This window comes from Rhinichthys klamathensis, unplaced genomic scaffold, assembly GCF_029890125.1.
Source record: "Rhinichthys klamathensis goyatoka isolate OS25496 unplaced genomic scaffold, OSU_Roscu_1.1 h1tg000192l_1, whole genome shotgun sequence".
Classification (NCBI taxonomy): domain Eukaryota; kingdom Metazoa; phylum Chordata; class Actinopteri; order Cypriniformes; family Leuciscidae; genus Rhinichthys; species Rhinichthys klamathensis.
Genome location: NW_026606718.1, coordinates 1,352,252 through 1,368,187, shown reverse-complemented (window position 1 = coordinate 1,368,187; position 15,936 = coordinate 1,352,252). Strand labels below are relative to the sequence as shown.

Here is a 15,936-nt window from a genome sequence, read left to right as displayed (position 1 = left end):
CAGAAATAGAGAATATTACAGTTAAACACCAATTAACATCTCTGTGTAGTAATTTGTAAAAATTGAGTCAGTTAAATTTTGAACCAATTATTGAGAAAACAAAGAAATTTAGTTTGTGTATCAACATTTGGAAGGGTATTATTGTCAAAGAGGAAAGATCTGTATACACATCTTTATCATTTGATCTGCCTCTTAAGGTGATTAAGAAATTAGACAATATACTTTAACATTATTTGGAGAAAAAAAAGACAGATTATATAAAAAAAAGGAGGTAATTTGTTACTCTAAAGAGGGGACTTGAGGTCTTAGATTATAGTCCACTTAATGACACTTTCAAAACTAAATGGTTGGAGTTAATGAAGAATAGAGAAAGTCTTTGGAATGCATTTCCTAATTATTATTTAATACTCTTGGGGGTATACACTTTTTGTGGAAGTGTAATTTTTCTGTTGACAAAATTCCTGTTAAATTGGCCAGCTTTCAGAGAGCCATGCTGGCATGGAAATTGGTATATTATATGGTGTATATATATATATATATATATATATATATATATATATATATATATATATATATATATATAAAAATAAAAACAATTAGGTTATTTCATATGGAATAGCAAAGACATGCTATTTTTTAAAAACATCACAAATTCCAATATGTTAAATTTATTAAAAAAGATTCAGTTACTAGTTAAACCAAGATTTGTTTATATTTAACGGTCTGTCTTTAACGGTTTGTAAAATTTATAATTAATTAAATAAATTCCCCTACATAGAAAATCTAGGCCTATATTGTATATTTACATCCGGAACCTGACTAATGCACTCTATTGGAATGTAAAGAAGCTATTTGATGGTTTAAAGTACACAAAATTGTGTTCCAAGTTTTTTTTCTTTTTTTTTTTTGATGGTAACAAACCAATTCTATCTAAGTAGTAATATTTTCCACCAAATTGAGCCTGAATATGTGAAAATTATTCTTATTTATTTTTATTGTAATTTTTTTTCTGTTATAAAAGTACTTGTGTATTATTCAGTTTTCTTAGGCCAAAGTCGAATGTTCTAACTTTTTGTAGGACACATTTGAATTCAAAGGTTTTATTCGCAATGTGTTGGTCATGCAACACTGACCTCGCCCATTTTGTCAGCATTCCCTGACCTATATAGCAAACAATGTCCATTTAGTGTGGCTGTCTAGTGCAGACAGACCCCTGCAACAACAGCAGAGCCCTCAGGGTAGGCTGATTATCCCTGTCCTTCAGTGCAAGATTGCTGATCAATACAACTGTGGTCACTGTTTGAATAGAAAATAAGAGTGGAAAATAGAGCTGCTCAGACGGCACGAGTATGAGTTTTGGTTAAAGGCACACTATGGAAGAATTGTACTTTAATATAACAGCCGCTGTAAAAACCAGCAATGCAGATTTGAGAGGAGCGCCCCCGACAAATCACGCGAGAATCACGACATGCTTTATGGCAACGACGTCACACACATCAACAACAACATGAATTACGAAGACACTTGCGCGCATTTCAGACGTGATGCTCGACGATGGAAAAAGCAAAGAATACGCGGTCAGAAGAGACTAGGAAGGGGTCGCTGTTTGACAAAAAGACAATTTCTACATAGTGTGCCTTTAACAGTGTGGAATATTTACATCATTAGTATTTGCGTGCTCAACGTAAGTCTGTCATGTGACATTTGATTTGATAAAAGACAGCCCCAGACTGTTTGTTTGTCTCACCACCTTTCTTAATCCATTGATTGCTTTTTCTCTCCTTAGAAACATGACGAGCATTAACACAGCAAACATCAACTTCAAATGGGATCCCAAGAGCCTGGAGATCCGCACACTGGCGGTGGAAAGACTGCTTGAGCCATTGGTTACCCAGGTCAGGCTGCTTTTTCAGTTTTCACACTGCTGTATTAATCACCAAAAATCACAGTTTTTCTTATTTATTTTTTAAAATTGTTTGCAGGTCACCACACTTGTGAACTCCAGCAACAAAGGCCCATCCAACAAGAAGAAGGGGCGCTCCAAGAAGGCTCATGTTCTGGCAGCCTCTGTAGAGACAGCAACCCTGAACTTCCTGGAGAAAGGCGAGAAGATTGCTAAAGAGAGCCAGTTCTTAAAGGAAGAGCTGACTGCAGCCGTGGAGGATGTCCGTAAGCAAGGTATGCAAAAAAGAAGGCTGGGTGTGACAATATAGATTAATCAGTTTGATGAACTGTTGTCAATTCTTAAATTCCAATATCAGTCTTTTATTCTATGCTGTTTTCTGGTGATGTGTGAACAAAACTTCACTAAATATTATTTGTAGCGCGCCACCATCCAATAATCGCAATAAGCTTTATTCTGTTACTTTTGATATGAAACCGTTTCAGCTTTCAAATTCTGTCAGTTTCATAATAAATTCACTTGTTCAAGCAACAGCACTATGTGCATGTGAACTGATCATCGTCTCCCCTTTTCTACTTGTTCTAGCACAAAATAAACATGAATAACATTTGAAGGTTTATTGAAACAAACAGTACAACTTACTGATTATTCATGTCTCATGTAATCACTCAATTAGTTTTAACCACTTAAAGATCTCAATACAACGGCTTGTAAATAACATGTCACATTACATTTATCTCAGGAAAGCCATTCAATGTCCATAGCTTGATTTGTTAGCTATATACAAAAAATAACATTTTGCTAAATATTTGCACCATATTAATTGTAATTTAATTCAACCTGTTTGTGATATCTTGTCTATTGTAATTTTTTTCTTAATCACATTACGAGCTTGTGAATCAGTATCGAATCGATTTGTGAACTGTTTTAACACTTAGTCTTGGTGATAACACTGTTATAAGAGTTCAAAAGTGGCCACAGCCATTGAAACTATTACAAGAAACATTTGAAATATCCTAATTTAAATAATGACTTTAATGAGAGGTTTCATGTCCTGTTTTTATTATCTGTCTATGCTTATCTGCATGTCTGGATGGATTTTTGAATTAAGAGGGCTTGGCTTGTGCTATCAGAGTTGCTGCTATCATGCAATGGAGTGTGTACTTCCAAGACTGTTGTCCTCTATATCCCCTCATTCAATCTCATGTTGTTTGTTCTCATTACAGAACATGTCTGCCATGTCTTCTTGCGGAAAGAGGATAGAGAAGGCAGGTTAATAGAAGGGTTTAACCCTGTCAAATTGCACGACGACTCATTTATTCATGACTTGTTTGCCATGCATTTTTGATTAAAGATCCTGCTCATATTGATACGTGGACCCCGCTACACTCTAGTTAGCGCACATTTTTGTTTGACTCATTTAAATAAGATGCGATAGCCTCATCATATCAGCATGAGTTTGGAGGCCTTCATTTTACGGTGCAAAGTAGGGCTGGGCGATAAAACGATAACGATAGTTATCGCGATATAATTTTTCTCGATAAAACGATATCAAGCGTTCGATAATGTTTATGTGCCAAAAGCGGACCGAAACTCATTTAAACCGCGCGCCTCACGGACTGTTTATCCGTTTGGCTCAGTCCAAACGGCAGCGCAGCGCGAGCTCAGCTCACTAGAGCAGACGCGTTTACTCTGATCGGCCTCGGTCACAAGATCCAGTGAGAAGCACTTGAATTCAGCGAAGAACACAAATGTCTCAGTGATTTCAACCAGTTTAAAGGCAGATGAAACAGCGCTGGCGAACAGGAGAAACACTGTGCACAACGATACAGTCAGAAAGCTTTTCCTTCTACAAATTCCCATCATTTATTACGGATTTACTGTAACGTTAGCCTAGTATATTAACTGCACCATGAAATGTGGGATATACATATTGAATTGTATTATATTATTAATGTAGACAATGTAAGGACTAATGGAATATAATAACATTATTTAATAATGTATTTAGGCTACAGTTTTCCATACAAATACCATAGAAACCATAAAGTAACATATTATTGCTATGATAGTGAGGTGCTATAGGCTATGCCTGGTTTTATCTGTGGTCATCATGATCTAAATGCATGATGCTGGATGACCAATGGTTAATTTTAATAAAACTCAAACAGTCAGAATATTACATTTTACCAAATAAAAATTAGCACATGCAGAAACTAAGACATTTTTTTTTTCAAATAAGATATTTATTTTGTTAAGGAAAAATGAATGTTCTACCTCAGATTTGGCAAATGTTCTCGTGTTTGGCAAGTGTTTATCATGATATGTTCTGACAATAAAGAGTAGTTTAAAACCACAATTAACGCTCTAGTTTCTACAACTTTCACTTAGGAGCAAAAATCTGCCTTGATGGCATCAAATTATCGTGATCATTTTTTTTGGCCATATCGCCCAGCCCTAGTGCAAAGTAAATTTTCCTGCCATTTTTGACACCTATGCTAACTAATTCTAGGTGTATGGCTATGCTACCTGTTCTAAGAAGGGATTGTCACTTTTGTTAGTGAACAGCTTGCCTTGACTTGCTGCGCTGATCCATCAAGATATTTTTATTTATGCTCGGTTGCCAAAGATGTGTAAAGAAGCACAAAACAACTTGTATATTTAACGTCTGCCAGTTGTCAAGGGTGATGTCAGATGTGGAGAAGGCAATGCTTTACTTGTGTGAGACTTCATGTAAAATCTGTTGCCTTCTGTTGGCATGTGACAAAAATAACCTGTAACCATAAAGTCATCACCATACATTCTCATCGAAGTGAATGGCTGACATGAGCTTCTCGACTTGGAATGCCCCCTTCTTCTGGAATTAGTGTGGCATGTCGTACTTCTGAGATGCAGACTGCAGGCTCAACCCACTTATTACTTGTTGGAATAACATCTTTGTCAGTTTCAGACTCGGCACTCAGTGTTTATTGGCTTAGTTTGGGCTATAAAATCTGTCAAGCGCCGGCCAGCACGCTGCTGTGATGCCGGGGAATGTCACTTTGGTTTTGGTATGCTGTCATTGGCTGTGGAATCCAGACACTGTTGCTCGCTGGTGCCAGAGACTGTCAGCTATGCAGTTTTGCTCGACCATGCATGGTTCAACTGATAATGCCACCATTGAGTGGGGTTAAAGCTTCCCTAGATTGAAAAGAGATCCTGGTACCCAGCTGTGGCTTACCAGCTGTTCTGCAAGCCGGGCAAATGTAATCGTTGCGTAATGCACGTTAGAAACCACTGAATCCTTGAACGATTTTCTCCCTAACAGCTCCAGAGTTGTCTGCTGCATGTATATGTGCAACATTAGCATGTCTTCTGGGTGGAATTTGTCTTATTTACCATAGAAACCGATTTTGATTGCTTCGCACTTTTTCAACGGGGCGATGAAGGATGCTGGGAATGAGAATGCTGTCTGCCTTCCCTGCAAGGTGTCTGGATGCTCATTGTGCCGCCTTTAGACGTCCACTTTCAACATTTCATCACAAGCCACTGTGGTCCTCTCGTGAGCGCTACCTTATAAGTGATAGATGTGAGTTTATTATGGATGCACTGATCACTATCAGGCCCTGTGAAAATGGTCTTATTGATTTCGCCCTCTGGAAGGAATGACAGTCTCTGTGTCCTTAGTTCTCCTGGCTTTTTGTGTGGTCTATTGTCAGACGAATCTTTTTTTTTTTTAAGTGATGGGTAAAAATAGAAAGGGTCTTTGAGCTATCATCCAGCGTCTGTGGAAACCACCGCTTGCGCAATAACCCAGAAAATCTTGTTTTTTTAGATTGCCATCATTCTGTGAGACTTGCTTCCTGTTACCAGGGAACACTGCACATTTTTCCAAACATCAACAAAGGAAAGAATGAGACCCCCTCCCGAGCACATAGCTCTTACTCAATGCCTCCTCAAATTGATTTTTCTCTCTTTTCATTGTCAATTTCAGTTCAGGCTAGTTATGAACTTGGCCATTACTTGCGCTCTTGGCTGCTTTCATTGCAAGCTTTTTTATTTTTATGCTTGACTTGAGTGGGATGCGGAGATCTGCATGATTGTGTTCTGTTGCATTTGCCGACACATTCGAAAAAACAACCAGAGACTCTGTCGAATGTGAGGCTTGTGGTTGTATGACTGCGCTCATTCAGTTTGATATTTTAAGCTGCTGTTAAAATGCTCTGCTTTAACGCATTGAAAAGGTTTCAACATGAGCCAACTGGGATGTGAAGCAAGTGATGACCCTTTCGCAGGCACATCAGATAAGACATCAGTGTTATCCCGGGGACTCGACCTTCACTGAAGAAACTCGTTTGGTGTGCTAGCACGTGTCAGAGAGCTCTGGCTATGGGCAGACATGAATCGCACTTTTGCTTTCACCAGTGTTTCACTGCTTTTGAATTTCCTCTCGATCTAGCATTTCACAAAATGACATCCTAATGCAATTAACCTGTCACCCCCTAACCACTGGCATTTATCCTCGAACATGAACACCCGCTGCTCTGGTGATTAGCTCCTATATTTCACCTTGTTAGTTGTTCTTGTGTGTAGTGGTTGGCTCTGCTCTTATAACAGACCGTGAGGTGGCTGATTCAGATATGGAAGTAAAATAATCCCAAATGTTTTTGAAACAAAAAGCCTGTTGAATTGCACTACTTGAAAAAAATATGCATTGCATTAACCCTGCTTGTATTTTAATGCATTGTATTTTTAGGGCTTGTATTTTTATAGGCTGAAATTTAGCATGGTTGAATATTTAAGCTGTGAGTATTTCAAATCAAAACATTTCAAACACATTTTCATTAGTAAAATTTCAATAATCCATATTCACCTTTCATATTTCACTTCCAAAATATTCAAACTGATTAAAAATACAACCTATAATATTCAACAGGCGGTTTTCGGTCCATTTTATTTCGCTTTGCAAATTCGCTTCCACAAATTCAGTGGTTCAAATTCGACAGTAAATTCAACGTTGACATCCAGGAGCTGCAGGAAAAGCAGTAGATTACAGAGCATAATCTACATCTGCTGTTAGTCGACCTCACCAGCAGGGGGTGCAAGCGCGTGTTGTTGACGAAGACCAGAGCAACAGTTAGTGCAAGCCATTCATTCATAAAAACTCAGCATGCATTACGTTTTTTTGTGACGATTATCTGGGTCAGTATATATGCGGAAAAGATGATAAAGGCACAAAAGCTGTTTTAATGTTTCATTCATTGTTACTTTCCCTGTGTAGCCTTATGTTATCAGCCTTTTCTACAGTGAACGGGATTATAATCTGTTTCCCTCAATACCTCATCATACTCAAAGATTCCCCGAATTCCGTCAGGACAAAGCGCTTAACGTAGCTTAATGGACTACAGTACAGTGATATAAAAGACCAAACTCGCACCTTATTTGGAAAGTATGTATTGTACATGTACTGCATTAGATTAAACTGGGAAGTAGCACTTTCATATTGTTGTTCTATATTGTTAGGTTAACTAGTCGCTTTGGATAAAAGTGCCAGCTAAAAGACTAAATGTAAAATTGGGTTTACATTCGCACATTTAGGGACCGTCTCTAAAGTAACAAGTCCTATAGGCCAAAAAGTTTCTAACTTCAATAGCAAACTTCAATCTATTTGAATAAATTGCGCATTATGCCTGAGCCTGACACCTACATGAACACTTGGTTTTATGACTGTAAGTCGTTCTTTCCAAATGGTATTTAAGTTAGAAACGTGTATACCAATGTCGGATGTAACTTTAGAGACTGTCCCTAAATGTGCGAATGTCCAATGTCAAACCAAATTTATGCCAGTATATCACTGGGAAACGCTCAACATTAAACTTTGCGCGTTAAATTCATATTCTGAGTCCATCTGCTAGCCTGCGAGTTTGGTCTTTTATGTCCATTAAGCTACGTTAAGCGTTTTATATGTCCAGCAGGGGAATCCTGACATATTGAGGGAAACCAAACCCTAGTACTGCATGCAGCACATCGCTGCAATATAAGGTTAAGGCAACTAAACAACCAAGAGAAATATGTCAAATGTAACACTGGATCTGTACATCCGCATCGGGGGAATAACATTATCGTTCATGGTAGAGAAAGATGCATATAGGCTACACAGGAAAAGTAATCGTGAACACACTGAATTTCACATAAAACAGACGTCATAATAATCACAAATACACTTAAATTTTTGTAAATAAGTTATGAATGAATGGCTTGCACTAACTGTTGCTCTGGTCTTCGTCAACAACACACGCTTGCACCCCCTGCTGGTGAGGTCGACTAACAGCAGATGGAGATTATGCTCGGTAATCTACTACTTTTCCTGCAGCTCCTGGATGTCAATGTTGAATTTACTGTCGAATTTGAACCACTGAATTTGTGGAAGCGAATTTGCAAAGCGAAATAAAATGGACCGAAAACCGCCTGTTGAATATTATAGGTTGTATTTTTAATCAGTTTGAATATTTGGGAAATGAAATATGAAAGGTGAATATGGATTATTGAAATTTTACTAATGAAAATGTGTTTGAAATGATTTGATTTGAAATATTCACAGCTTAAATATTTAACCATGCTAAATTTCAGCCTATAAAAATGCAAGCCCTAAAAATACAATGCATTAAAATACAAGCAGGGTTAATGCAATGCATATTTTTTTCAAGTAGTGCAATTCAACAGGCTTTTTGTTTCAAAAACTTTTGGCATTATTTTACTTCCATATTCAGACCTATCACTTGAATTGTTGGTTTAAGTTTCACAGCTCACAAAGTAGCTCTTTGATACCAGGAATTATTGTTTTGCCCCTCTCATACTTATTGTTTCAGGGCCTGAATTTTGTTTTGGAAATTGGGGGGGAAATCCCCCCTTAGGTTATTCTTATGGGGGGGATTATTTTAATTTGAGGGGGGAGTTGGGGAGCAGAAAAAGTAGGAAAAATTAATACGAAATAAAGAGACGTTTTTTGGGTAGGTCTAACAGTATTCAGAAACTGAATAAAGTAGGCATAATCAAATGTAAAATAACACTGATAGTCTTTTAGTCCTGACTAAATTAAATACATAGGCTATTAATTCTGATTCCTTACAATTAAAGCTATCTTTTGTTGTTTTGACGACAACATTAATGACAGGCGCATATGGCTGCTGTCACTTTTAGAGCTAGTGATCCATTACTGTTTCATTGTACTGTCACACTGTCAGCGCTTTATGCTTAAGACATAACCGACTATGTTTACGAGTATACTAACCAAGACCGGAGTTTTTTCCCGTTAAAGCGATATAATCTGAGAAAAATAACTTTTGTTACCCGCAAGCTGTCTGTGAGGCGGCTTTACTGTATGTATGTATGTGTGCAGAGAAAAACATCTCTCAGAGAGCGTGTGAGTACTGGATAGTTTAAAATCGCCTGAATGTTTAAACTGATAGGACTTCACAAGACGTGATAATTATAAACTTTGGTTACGATGCACTACTGGCGGTTGACGCTTGCCTTGTGCAAGCCTTTTTGAGAGAGAGAGGGAGAGAAGACGCAGCACCGATGAATCACTCATGCTGTTTGTGAAATTACATCTCGCAGAAAGTTTTAAAATTATTGATTTGATTTTATAATCTGTGTTGATTAATTTTCTCACACAGTCTACATGCTAAAGTGAATCAATGTTTGCAGGGGAATTTTCCACATTATTAGTGGGAGACCTGCTGGAATTATTCAAATTATGTGCAATACCCGCAATCCCATGCCAAAATTCGAGCCCTGTGTTTACTGGGTTTGTGTGGCCGTGTTGCCACTAAAGAGCCTCTGTAGCAACATCTGTATGTCGTGCTGTAGTGTGTTCGTGTTGTCTCGCAAACGACCTTGGACTGCATTATCATTGTCAATTAATAGAGGCTGAATTTAATCAAATAACAGACAATGATTAGGTCCCAGACTTTAGCATTTCAAAGGGCGGCTTTGGAAGTAATTGCATCGTCAGATGTTGAGTTATGTCGTCTTCCACATTGGGAAATGATCATTTCCTTGACCTTGCTGCTCTTGCATCATGAGGGCTACGAAAGGACAAATTAAAACTAATTATGTGACTTTGTGTATGAATCTTTTTCTGTAGGAGAATCCATGAAGATGGCCTCAGGAGAGTTTGCAGAGGATCCCTGTTCTTCAGTTAAGAGAGGCAATATGGTCCGTGCTGCACGTGCCCTTCTTTCTGCTGTCACTCATCTGCTTGTACTGGCAGACATGGCTGATGTGTACCAGCTTCTGCTTCAGCTCAAACTGGTGAGACACATTTTTACTCCTTGAAAAGTTGTTTGAAAAAATATCATTGTTTTTTCAATCTCATATACACTACTATTTAAAATTTTAGGTTCGGTATGTTTTTTTTTAATAAAGAAAATAATATTTTTATTATGCAAGTATGTATTAAATTGCTCAAAAGTGTCAGTAAAAACATTTTATAATGATATAATCAATTTCTGTTTCAAATAAATACTGTCCTTTTAAAATTCGAAGCTCCGATGCGGAAAATGTTAACGAAAACGCGGAATCCAGTCACAAATGGAACTTGCTTGCAATTTCTTATTATAACCCCCTTCATTATTTCTAGCCCTCGTCAGTCTCTGATTCTGAGGAAAAAGCTAAAGCCGAAGGGAGTACCATAGGGATCTGGCTTTGGTCCAGAAGGCTGAGTAAAGGATAAACAAAGACACCCGAGTTTTGTCCTATTTACCCCCTTCATCATCTGTGCTGGTGTCAGTACTTTTATTGCCCTCAGGCTTTATTGCCCAACTCTTATTGAACTTCCTCCAGCAGTAATTACATGCACAGCAAACACCGTTACTGTGTGTGAATAAAAACACTTCATATAAAAAAGAAAACGCTGCATGTTGCAAGCCTTATTGTAGCCTTCACTTTGTCTCAAACGCCTAGATTTTAAATCAGATTTGTCTGCATTTAGTCTATATGTTGTTGGTACAATCTAGATTACATTCACTTTCTGTTTTTGCAAGCAACATGTTATTGAATGGCACTGTGTAGTCCTTTATGCACTGTAGAGAGGTCTTCTCACTTTTGTGAACAAATTAATTTCACCATGCTGGCAGGGCTGTGAAAAACATCCCTTTGAGATTTCATTGGAGATGTATGGTAAAGTTGGTACGTATTTGCAAGTAGAAGCAGATGCCGCCTTGTAAAAGAGTAGGCACTGTTTTTCTTGCTTTTTTTCTTCATTGAATTGTTCTGGAAGCTTTTTGAGTATGCTTGTGTGACCATGAAATTATTTCTTTTGTCTTATTTTGACTAATGTAATGACTTGTCTAATGCATTTTGTTGAATTAATTAGAATAAACTATGAAAGGGGAAATCATGTAGAGTTGGACATTATTATTTGGCATTTTTTCTTTCGCTTTTACTGATGTGGTTGAATGAGGTGCAGTGATCACAATTGAATGTAGGGGGCATTTTCTGGCTCACTGGTTACGTCACTAATCATTTTTCAGTACAGTAATTTCATATTGATGCCTGCCAGTCCTTTCTGTTCTCTCTTTTAATAAAAGGTATAAAATCTGAAAATAAATATTCATGTCACCTAAAGGACCTTAAAATAGTTTTGAGTAACGAATACAAAGCCAACAGGATAAACGTATATATGAATTTCAGATGTCGCACTTAATATATGGTCTAAAATAAATGTAATGAGCGACATTAAGGCTTATTCTCTTTAACGGTGTAATGTACTTGACTCCACAGGTGGAGGAGAGCCTGGTGAAGGTGCGTAATGCCGGCACTGAGCAGGACCTGGGTATTCAGTACAAAGCTCTGAAACCGGAGGTGGACAGACTGAATGTGATGGCGGCCAAGCGGCAGCAGGTAAAATTCAGCCACTCCTCGCACCCAATGTTAAGAGATCTAATTTCATTCGGGGATGTACTAGGGGTGTGTATCACCAAAAATCTGGCAGTACGATACATATAACGATACAGGGATTACGATATGATATATTGCAATTTTTGTTTTAAGAAGATCTAATAATTAAAAAAAAAAACTGTCAAAGTACACATCACCATATGCATAAAACCTGAACAAAAAAACGATTTAATTGGAGCCGATAGCTTTATATAACTAATAATTAATCTCACTGTTGATGTCAGTGTTTTTTCCCCCAAATAAGTAATACACAGATGTTATTTACAGTAATGCTATGGATTGTTTTAAAGGAGCACTTCACCCATTTCAACATTAATCTTTATTGAAAGTGGGTCATATATGTAGTCGAAATGTAAAAGAAATTTTGAATTTGGTGCCCTCTTGACCGAGAAAAGACAGAAAATAACTTTAGGGCGCATTTGTGTGTAAGACCACAACTCCCAGAATGCACCACGTTGCACAGCTCCGCAAGCCACTCCCACTAATCCAGAACAGCGCAAAGTCGCAAACATCAGAGAAATCACTCTTCCGTCTACTCTACAGGGCTAACGTTAGCTGCCACCAGAGTTAGAAATTCATTTCACACAAAATGTATAGTTAGTTGGCAGGACGAGGGACGTGAGAGCGGCGCGAGGCCGGTGGCGTGAGTGATAATGAACGACTCCTGTGAGACGCACTGGTCTCTCTCGCGTCTCTCACCGAGGAGCGGACGCATAAAACGAGGAGCGACAGGGCAGATCGAGAGAGGAACAGGCCTGATTTTATGGTGTGTTTTGTTTCTGTTGTGTGTGGCCAGCATTGAGGGGCTGCTGGCTTATACTTTTGTTTTGTATTTGTTTATTTTACTATTAAAATGTTTAAATGTTCGCCCATTCCCGTCTCATTCTTCCCACAACAACGAACCCCGTTACATTGGCAAACTCATTAGCGAATTAATAAGGAATTGGCATTTTAGAGATTCTTTGCAGCAGACAGACTCTAGCTCGGTGTCCATAGGCGCACAGTTACAGCACGAGCACCACCAATTCGCTACAGCGCGAGCAAGCCCGGGCTTCTCGTCTGCGCCGGGCTGCTCTCGCCGCCGCCTTTTGTTCCTCCATCAGCCTCAGCTGCTCTTCGCTATATTGTGGCTCGTATAAATAGCCACGAACATCAGTTTCGAGCAAAAGATTTTCAAAATCCTCGTCTTCAATATCGTGTGTCGTAAATTCAGGCATTATGGTAAATCTAACTCCTTGAGCGCTTGTTAGCTTAGCTTGCTGTCTTCCAAGCAAGATGGCGGATTAATAGTTTAGTTTCTTCAGGTTTAGTCCCACCCACTGATCTGTAATAGGCCGGTGGGGTGAGTGGGTCCCACGCCCTTGAATAATAATGAGCTAAAGGCTGTAGTTTTCTTAATATGTAATGAAATTTATCTTCCGTCCTATCGTGACGCAAAATGACGATATTTACGTCACGATAGGACGGAAGTAAAACACTTAAATCCTTTTTTCTCCCATCTCAGAAAAAAAAAAGCAAAATTCCACCATCATTATAATATATGGCTGGGTTTCTAACAATACAAACCTTAATGCAAATGGGTGAAGTGACCCTTTAATGGTGTTTGAACACAAATGTGTGTTGGCAGCGTGTGTACACAACCACCCTATAATGAAAGGTAATGTTAGAGCGCGCACTTTATTACAATTCATCAGAGTTGTTTTACGGTTATAAAGCTTACCAGTTTATTAAGCGCCCCCTAAAAGGGGTGTTTAGATTTGTTTACTGGTAGTTGTAATGAGTGTTTTTGTGTAATTCTCTGTGTATGTTAATGGTAATGCAAGGGAAAGAGAGAGTTTATGGATAAGACTTTAAAGGGATAGTTCGGCCAAAAAGGATATTTAACACATGCATTACTCACCCTCAAGCCGTTCGAGATGCATATGTCAATCTTGTTTCAGACGAACACATTTTCAGTTATTTTAGAAAATGTCTTAGACCCTTCAGTGGATATAATGTGAAGCAATGGGGTCCACCTCCTTCAAGTCCCAAAATGTGCATACATCCTTCACAAAAGTAATCCATCCGGCTCCAGGGGGATAAACGAAGGCCTTCTGAGGGTAATCCGTGCGGTTTTGTCGTAAAAATATACATATTTAAAACTTTATAAATGAAAATATCTGACTTCCGGCAACGATCGACGCGCGTTCACGGGTGATTGAAGTCGGCGTACGAGGTAGGACGTAGCGTAGGAACCATCGTGACGTAGACGTTGTTTTGCTCTGCTCTCTGGCTGCGCAGGCGCGTTCGTTCTACGTCACGACGGTTCCTACGCTACGTCCTACCTCGTACGCCGACTTCAATCACCCGTGAACGCGCGTCGATCGTTGCCGGAAGTCAGATATTTTCATATTTTCACCCCATTGCTTCACATTATATCCACTGAAGGGTCGAAGACATTTTCTAAAATAACTGAAAATGTGTTCGTCTGAAACAAGATTGACATATGCATCTCGAACGGCTTGAGGGTGAGTAATGCATGTGTTAAATATCATTTTTGGCCGAACTATCCCTTCTTGTGCTGTTTATTCAGCTCCTACTGTGATTTTCTGTAGTAAAACGGATGCTTCATCTTTTTTGTGAAGTACAATAAACTTCATAAAACTCATTACATGAGCCAAACTCATTACATTTGGCCATCATTATGACGGGGTCCACTACAGCAGGCTTCTATTAATAGTGGATAAAAGCAAGATGACAAATAAGCTATAACCGTAATTAAACAATACTATACCTGTTCTATCTCCATACAGCATATATTCTCTGGCTCTGTAGGCAGTATTGTCCGACTCTGGTTCAAAAATGAACACCACTACTGAGTGTTTCTGTTCTGATATTTTCATTCCGTGAGATGAGATTGTCCTAACCCTCTTCTTAAAAGGGGGCCAGAGGCACCAGCTCATTTGCATTTAAAGGGACACACACAAAAACGGTGCGTTTTTGCTCACCCTGGAAATATTTGGAAATTTTAACATGTTGTAAAAAATTATTTGTGGGGTATTTTGATATAAAGCTTCACATACACACTCTGGTGACATCAGAGACTTATTTTACATCTTGTAAAAAGGGGCATAATAGGTGCCCTTTAATTGAGAATCAAATAAATAAGCACAACAAATATTAATTTTACAATGAACATTTTAATAGGCCTTTAAAAACGGCTTATTCAAAACACTATCCATATAAGGATACTCTGGCTTATTAAAGTCAAGAGCCTACAAGACTTAATGTCAAACTAAACATAATTACAACCCTTAGGGTGTAATTAAACATTGTCAAATATGTGACTGAGGACAAAAACAACCAGAAACACTGCAACTCCTAAATAAACAAAATGGAATATTCAGGATTATTCAGTAAGTGCTGAGTATTTGTGTTCTCCTTCCTACATCCTACTTAAGTAGGTAAGGCTGGATTCTCTTTATAAATTCTTTCCTGCATTTTGGGGAGAGAGTCTATTTCTCTTTTCATCCAAAACGCATGCGGCTGTACTGAAGTCACTCACCATCAACACTCAAGTGCTAAACATCAAGCACTAGAAATAGAAATACAACATAAATTGTATAAAGTAATCAATTTGCAAAAAAATTATTTAGCAATGAGAGACAATTAACATTGGTTGCAAGGACGGCAGCAGCTTTATTAGCATGCTTTCACTTTAACACAGAATGCACTGTTTACGTTCACTTAAGACATAAACGACTAGGGATGCACCGAAATAAAAATTCTTGGCCGAAACGGAGAACCGAAAAAGAGGAAACCAAGGCCGAAAACACAGAAAGAAATTATGCCGAATATTAGTACCATTGCATTTATGGCTATGACTGTGTACTAACTTTTTCTAAAATCAAGGCATTGCAATTGCATAAATTAATATTAAAGTTTCAAAGAATAAATCAATTACAAATTATGCAAATATTTATACATTGCAACAATGCACAGTATAAAACAAAATTCAAACTAAAATGTTTAACTTGACCCCACTCATGTGTACATTAAATAATAATAATGTTCAGGCCTAGTGGCCTGACGAAAGGTTTGCAAGTGATCGC

At 38.2% G+C, this 15,936-nt stretch overlaps 1 protein-coding gene across 1 annotated transcript in view; it reads left to right on the top strand.

Moving 5' to 3' along the window:
• ctnna1 (catenin (cadherin-associated protein), alpha 1) overlaps positions 1–15,936 on the top strand; it is a 150,120-nt gene that overhangs the window by 1,328 nt on the left and 132,856 nt on the right. Inside the window, exons 2-5 of the mRNA XM_056262399.1 lie at positions 1,787–1,895; positions 1,983–2,178; positions 10,032–10,198; positions 11,669–11,788. Of these exons, the coding sequence (XP_056118374.1) occupies positions 1,791–1,895; positions 1,983–2,178; positions 10,032–10,198; positions 11,669–11,788 (588 nt within the window). The 5' untranslated portion in view covers positions 1,787–1,790. The remainder of the gene's footprint in view (positions 1–1,786; positions 1,896–1,982; positions 2,179–10,031; positions 10,199–11,668; positions 11,789–15,936) is intronic.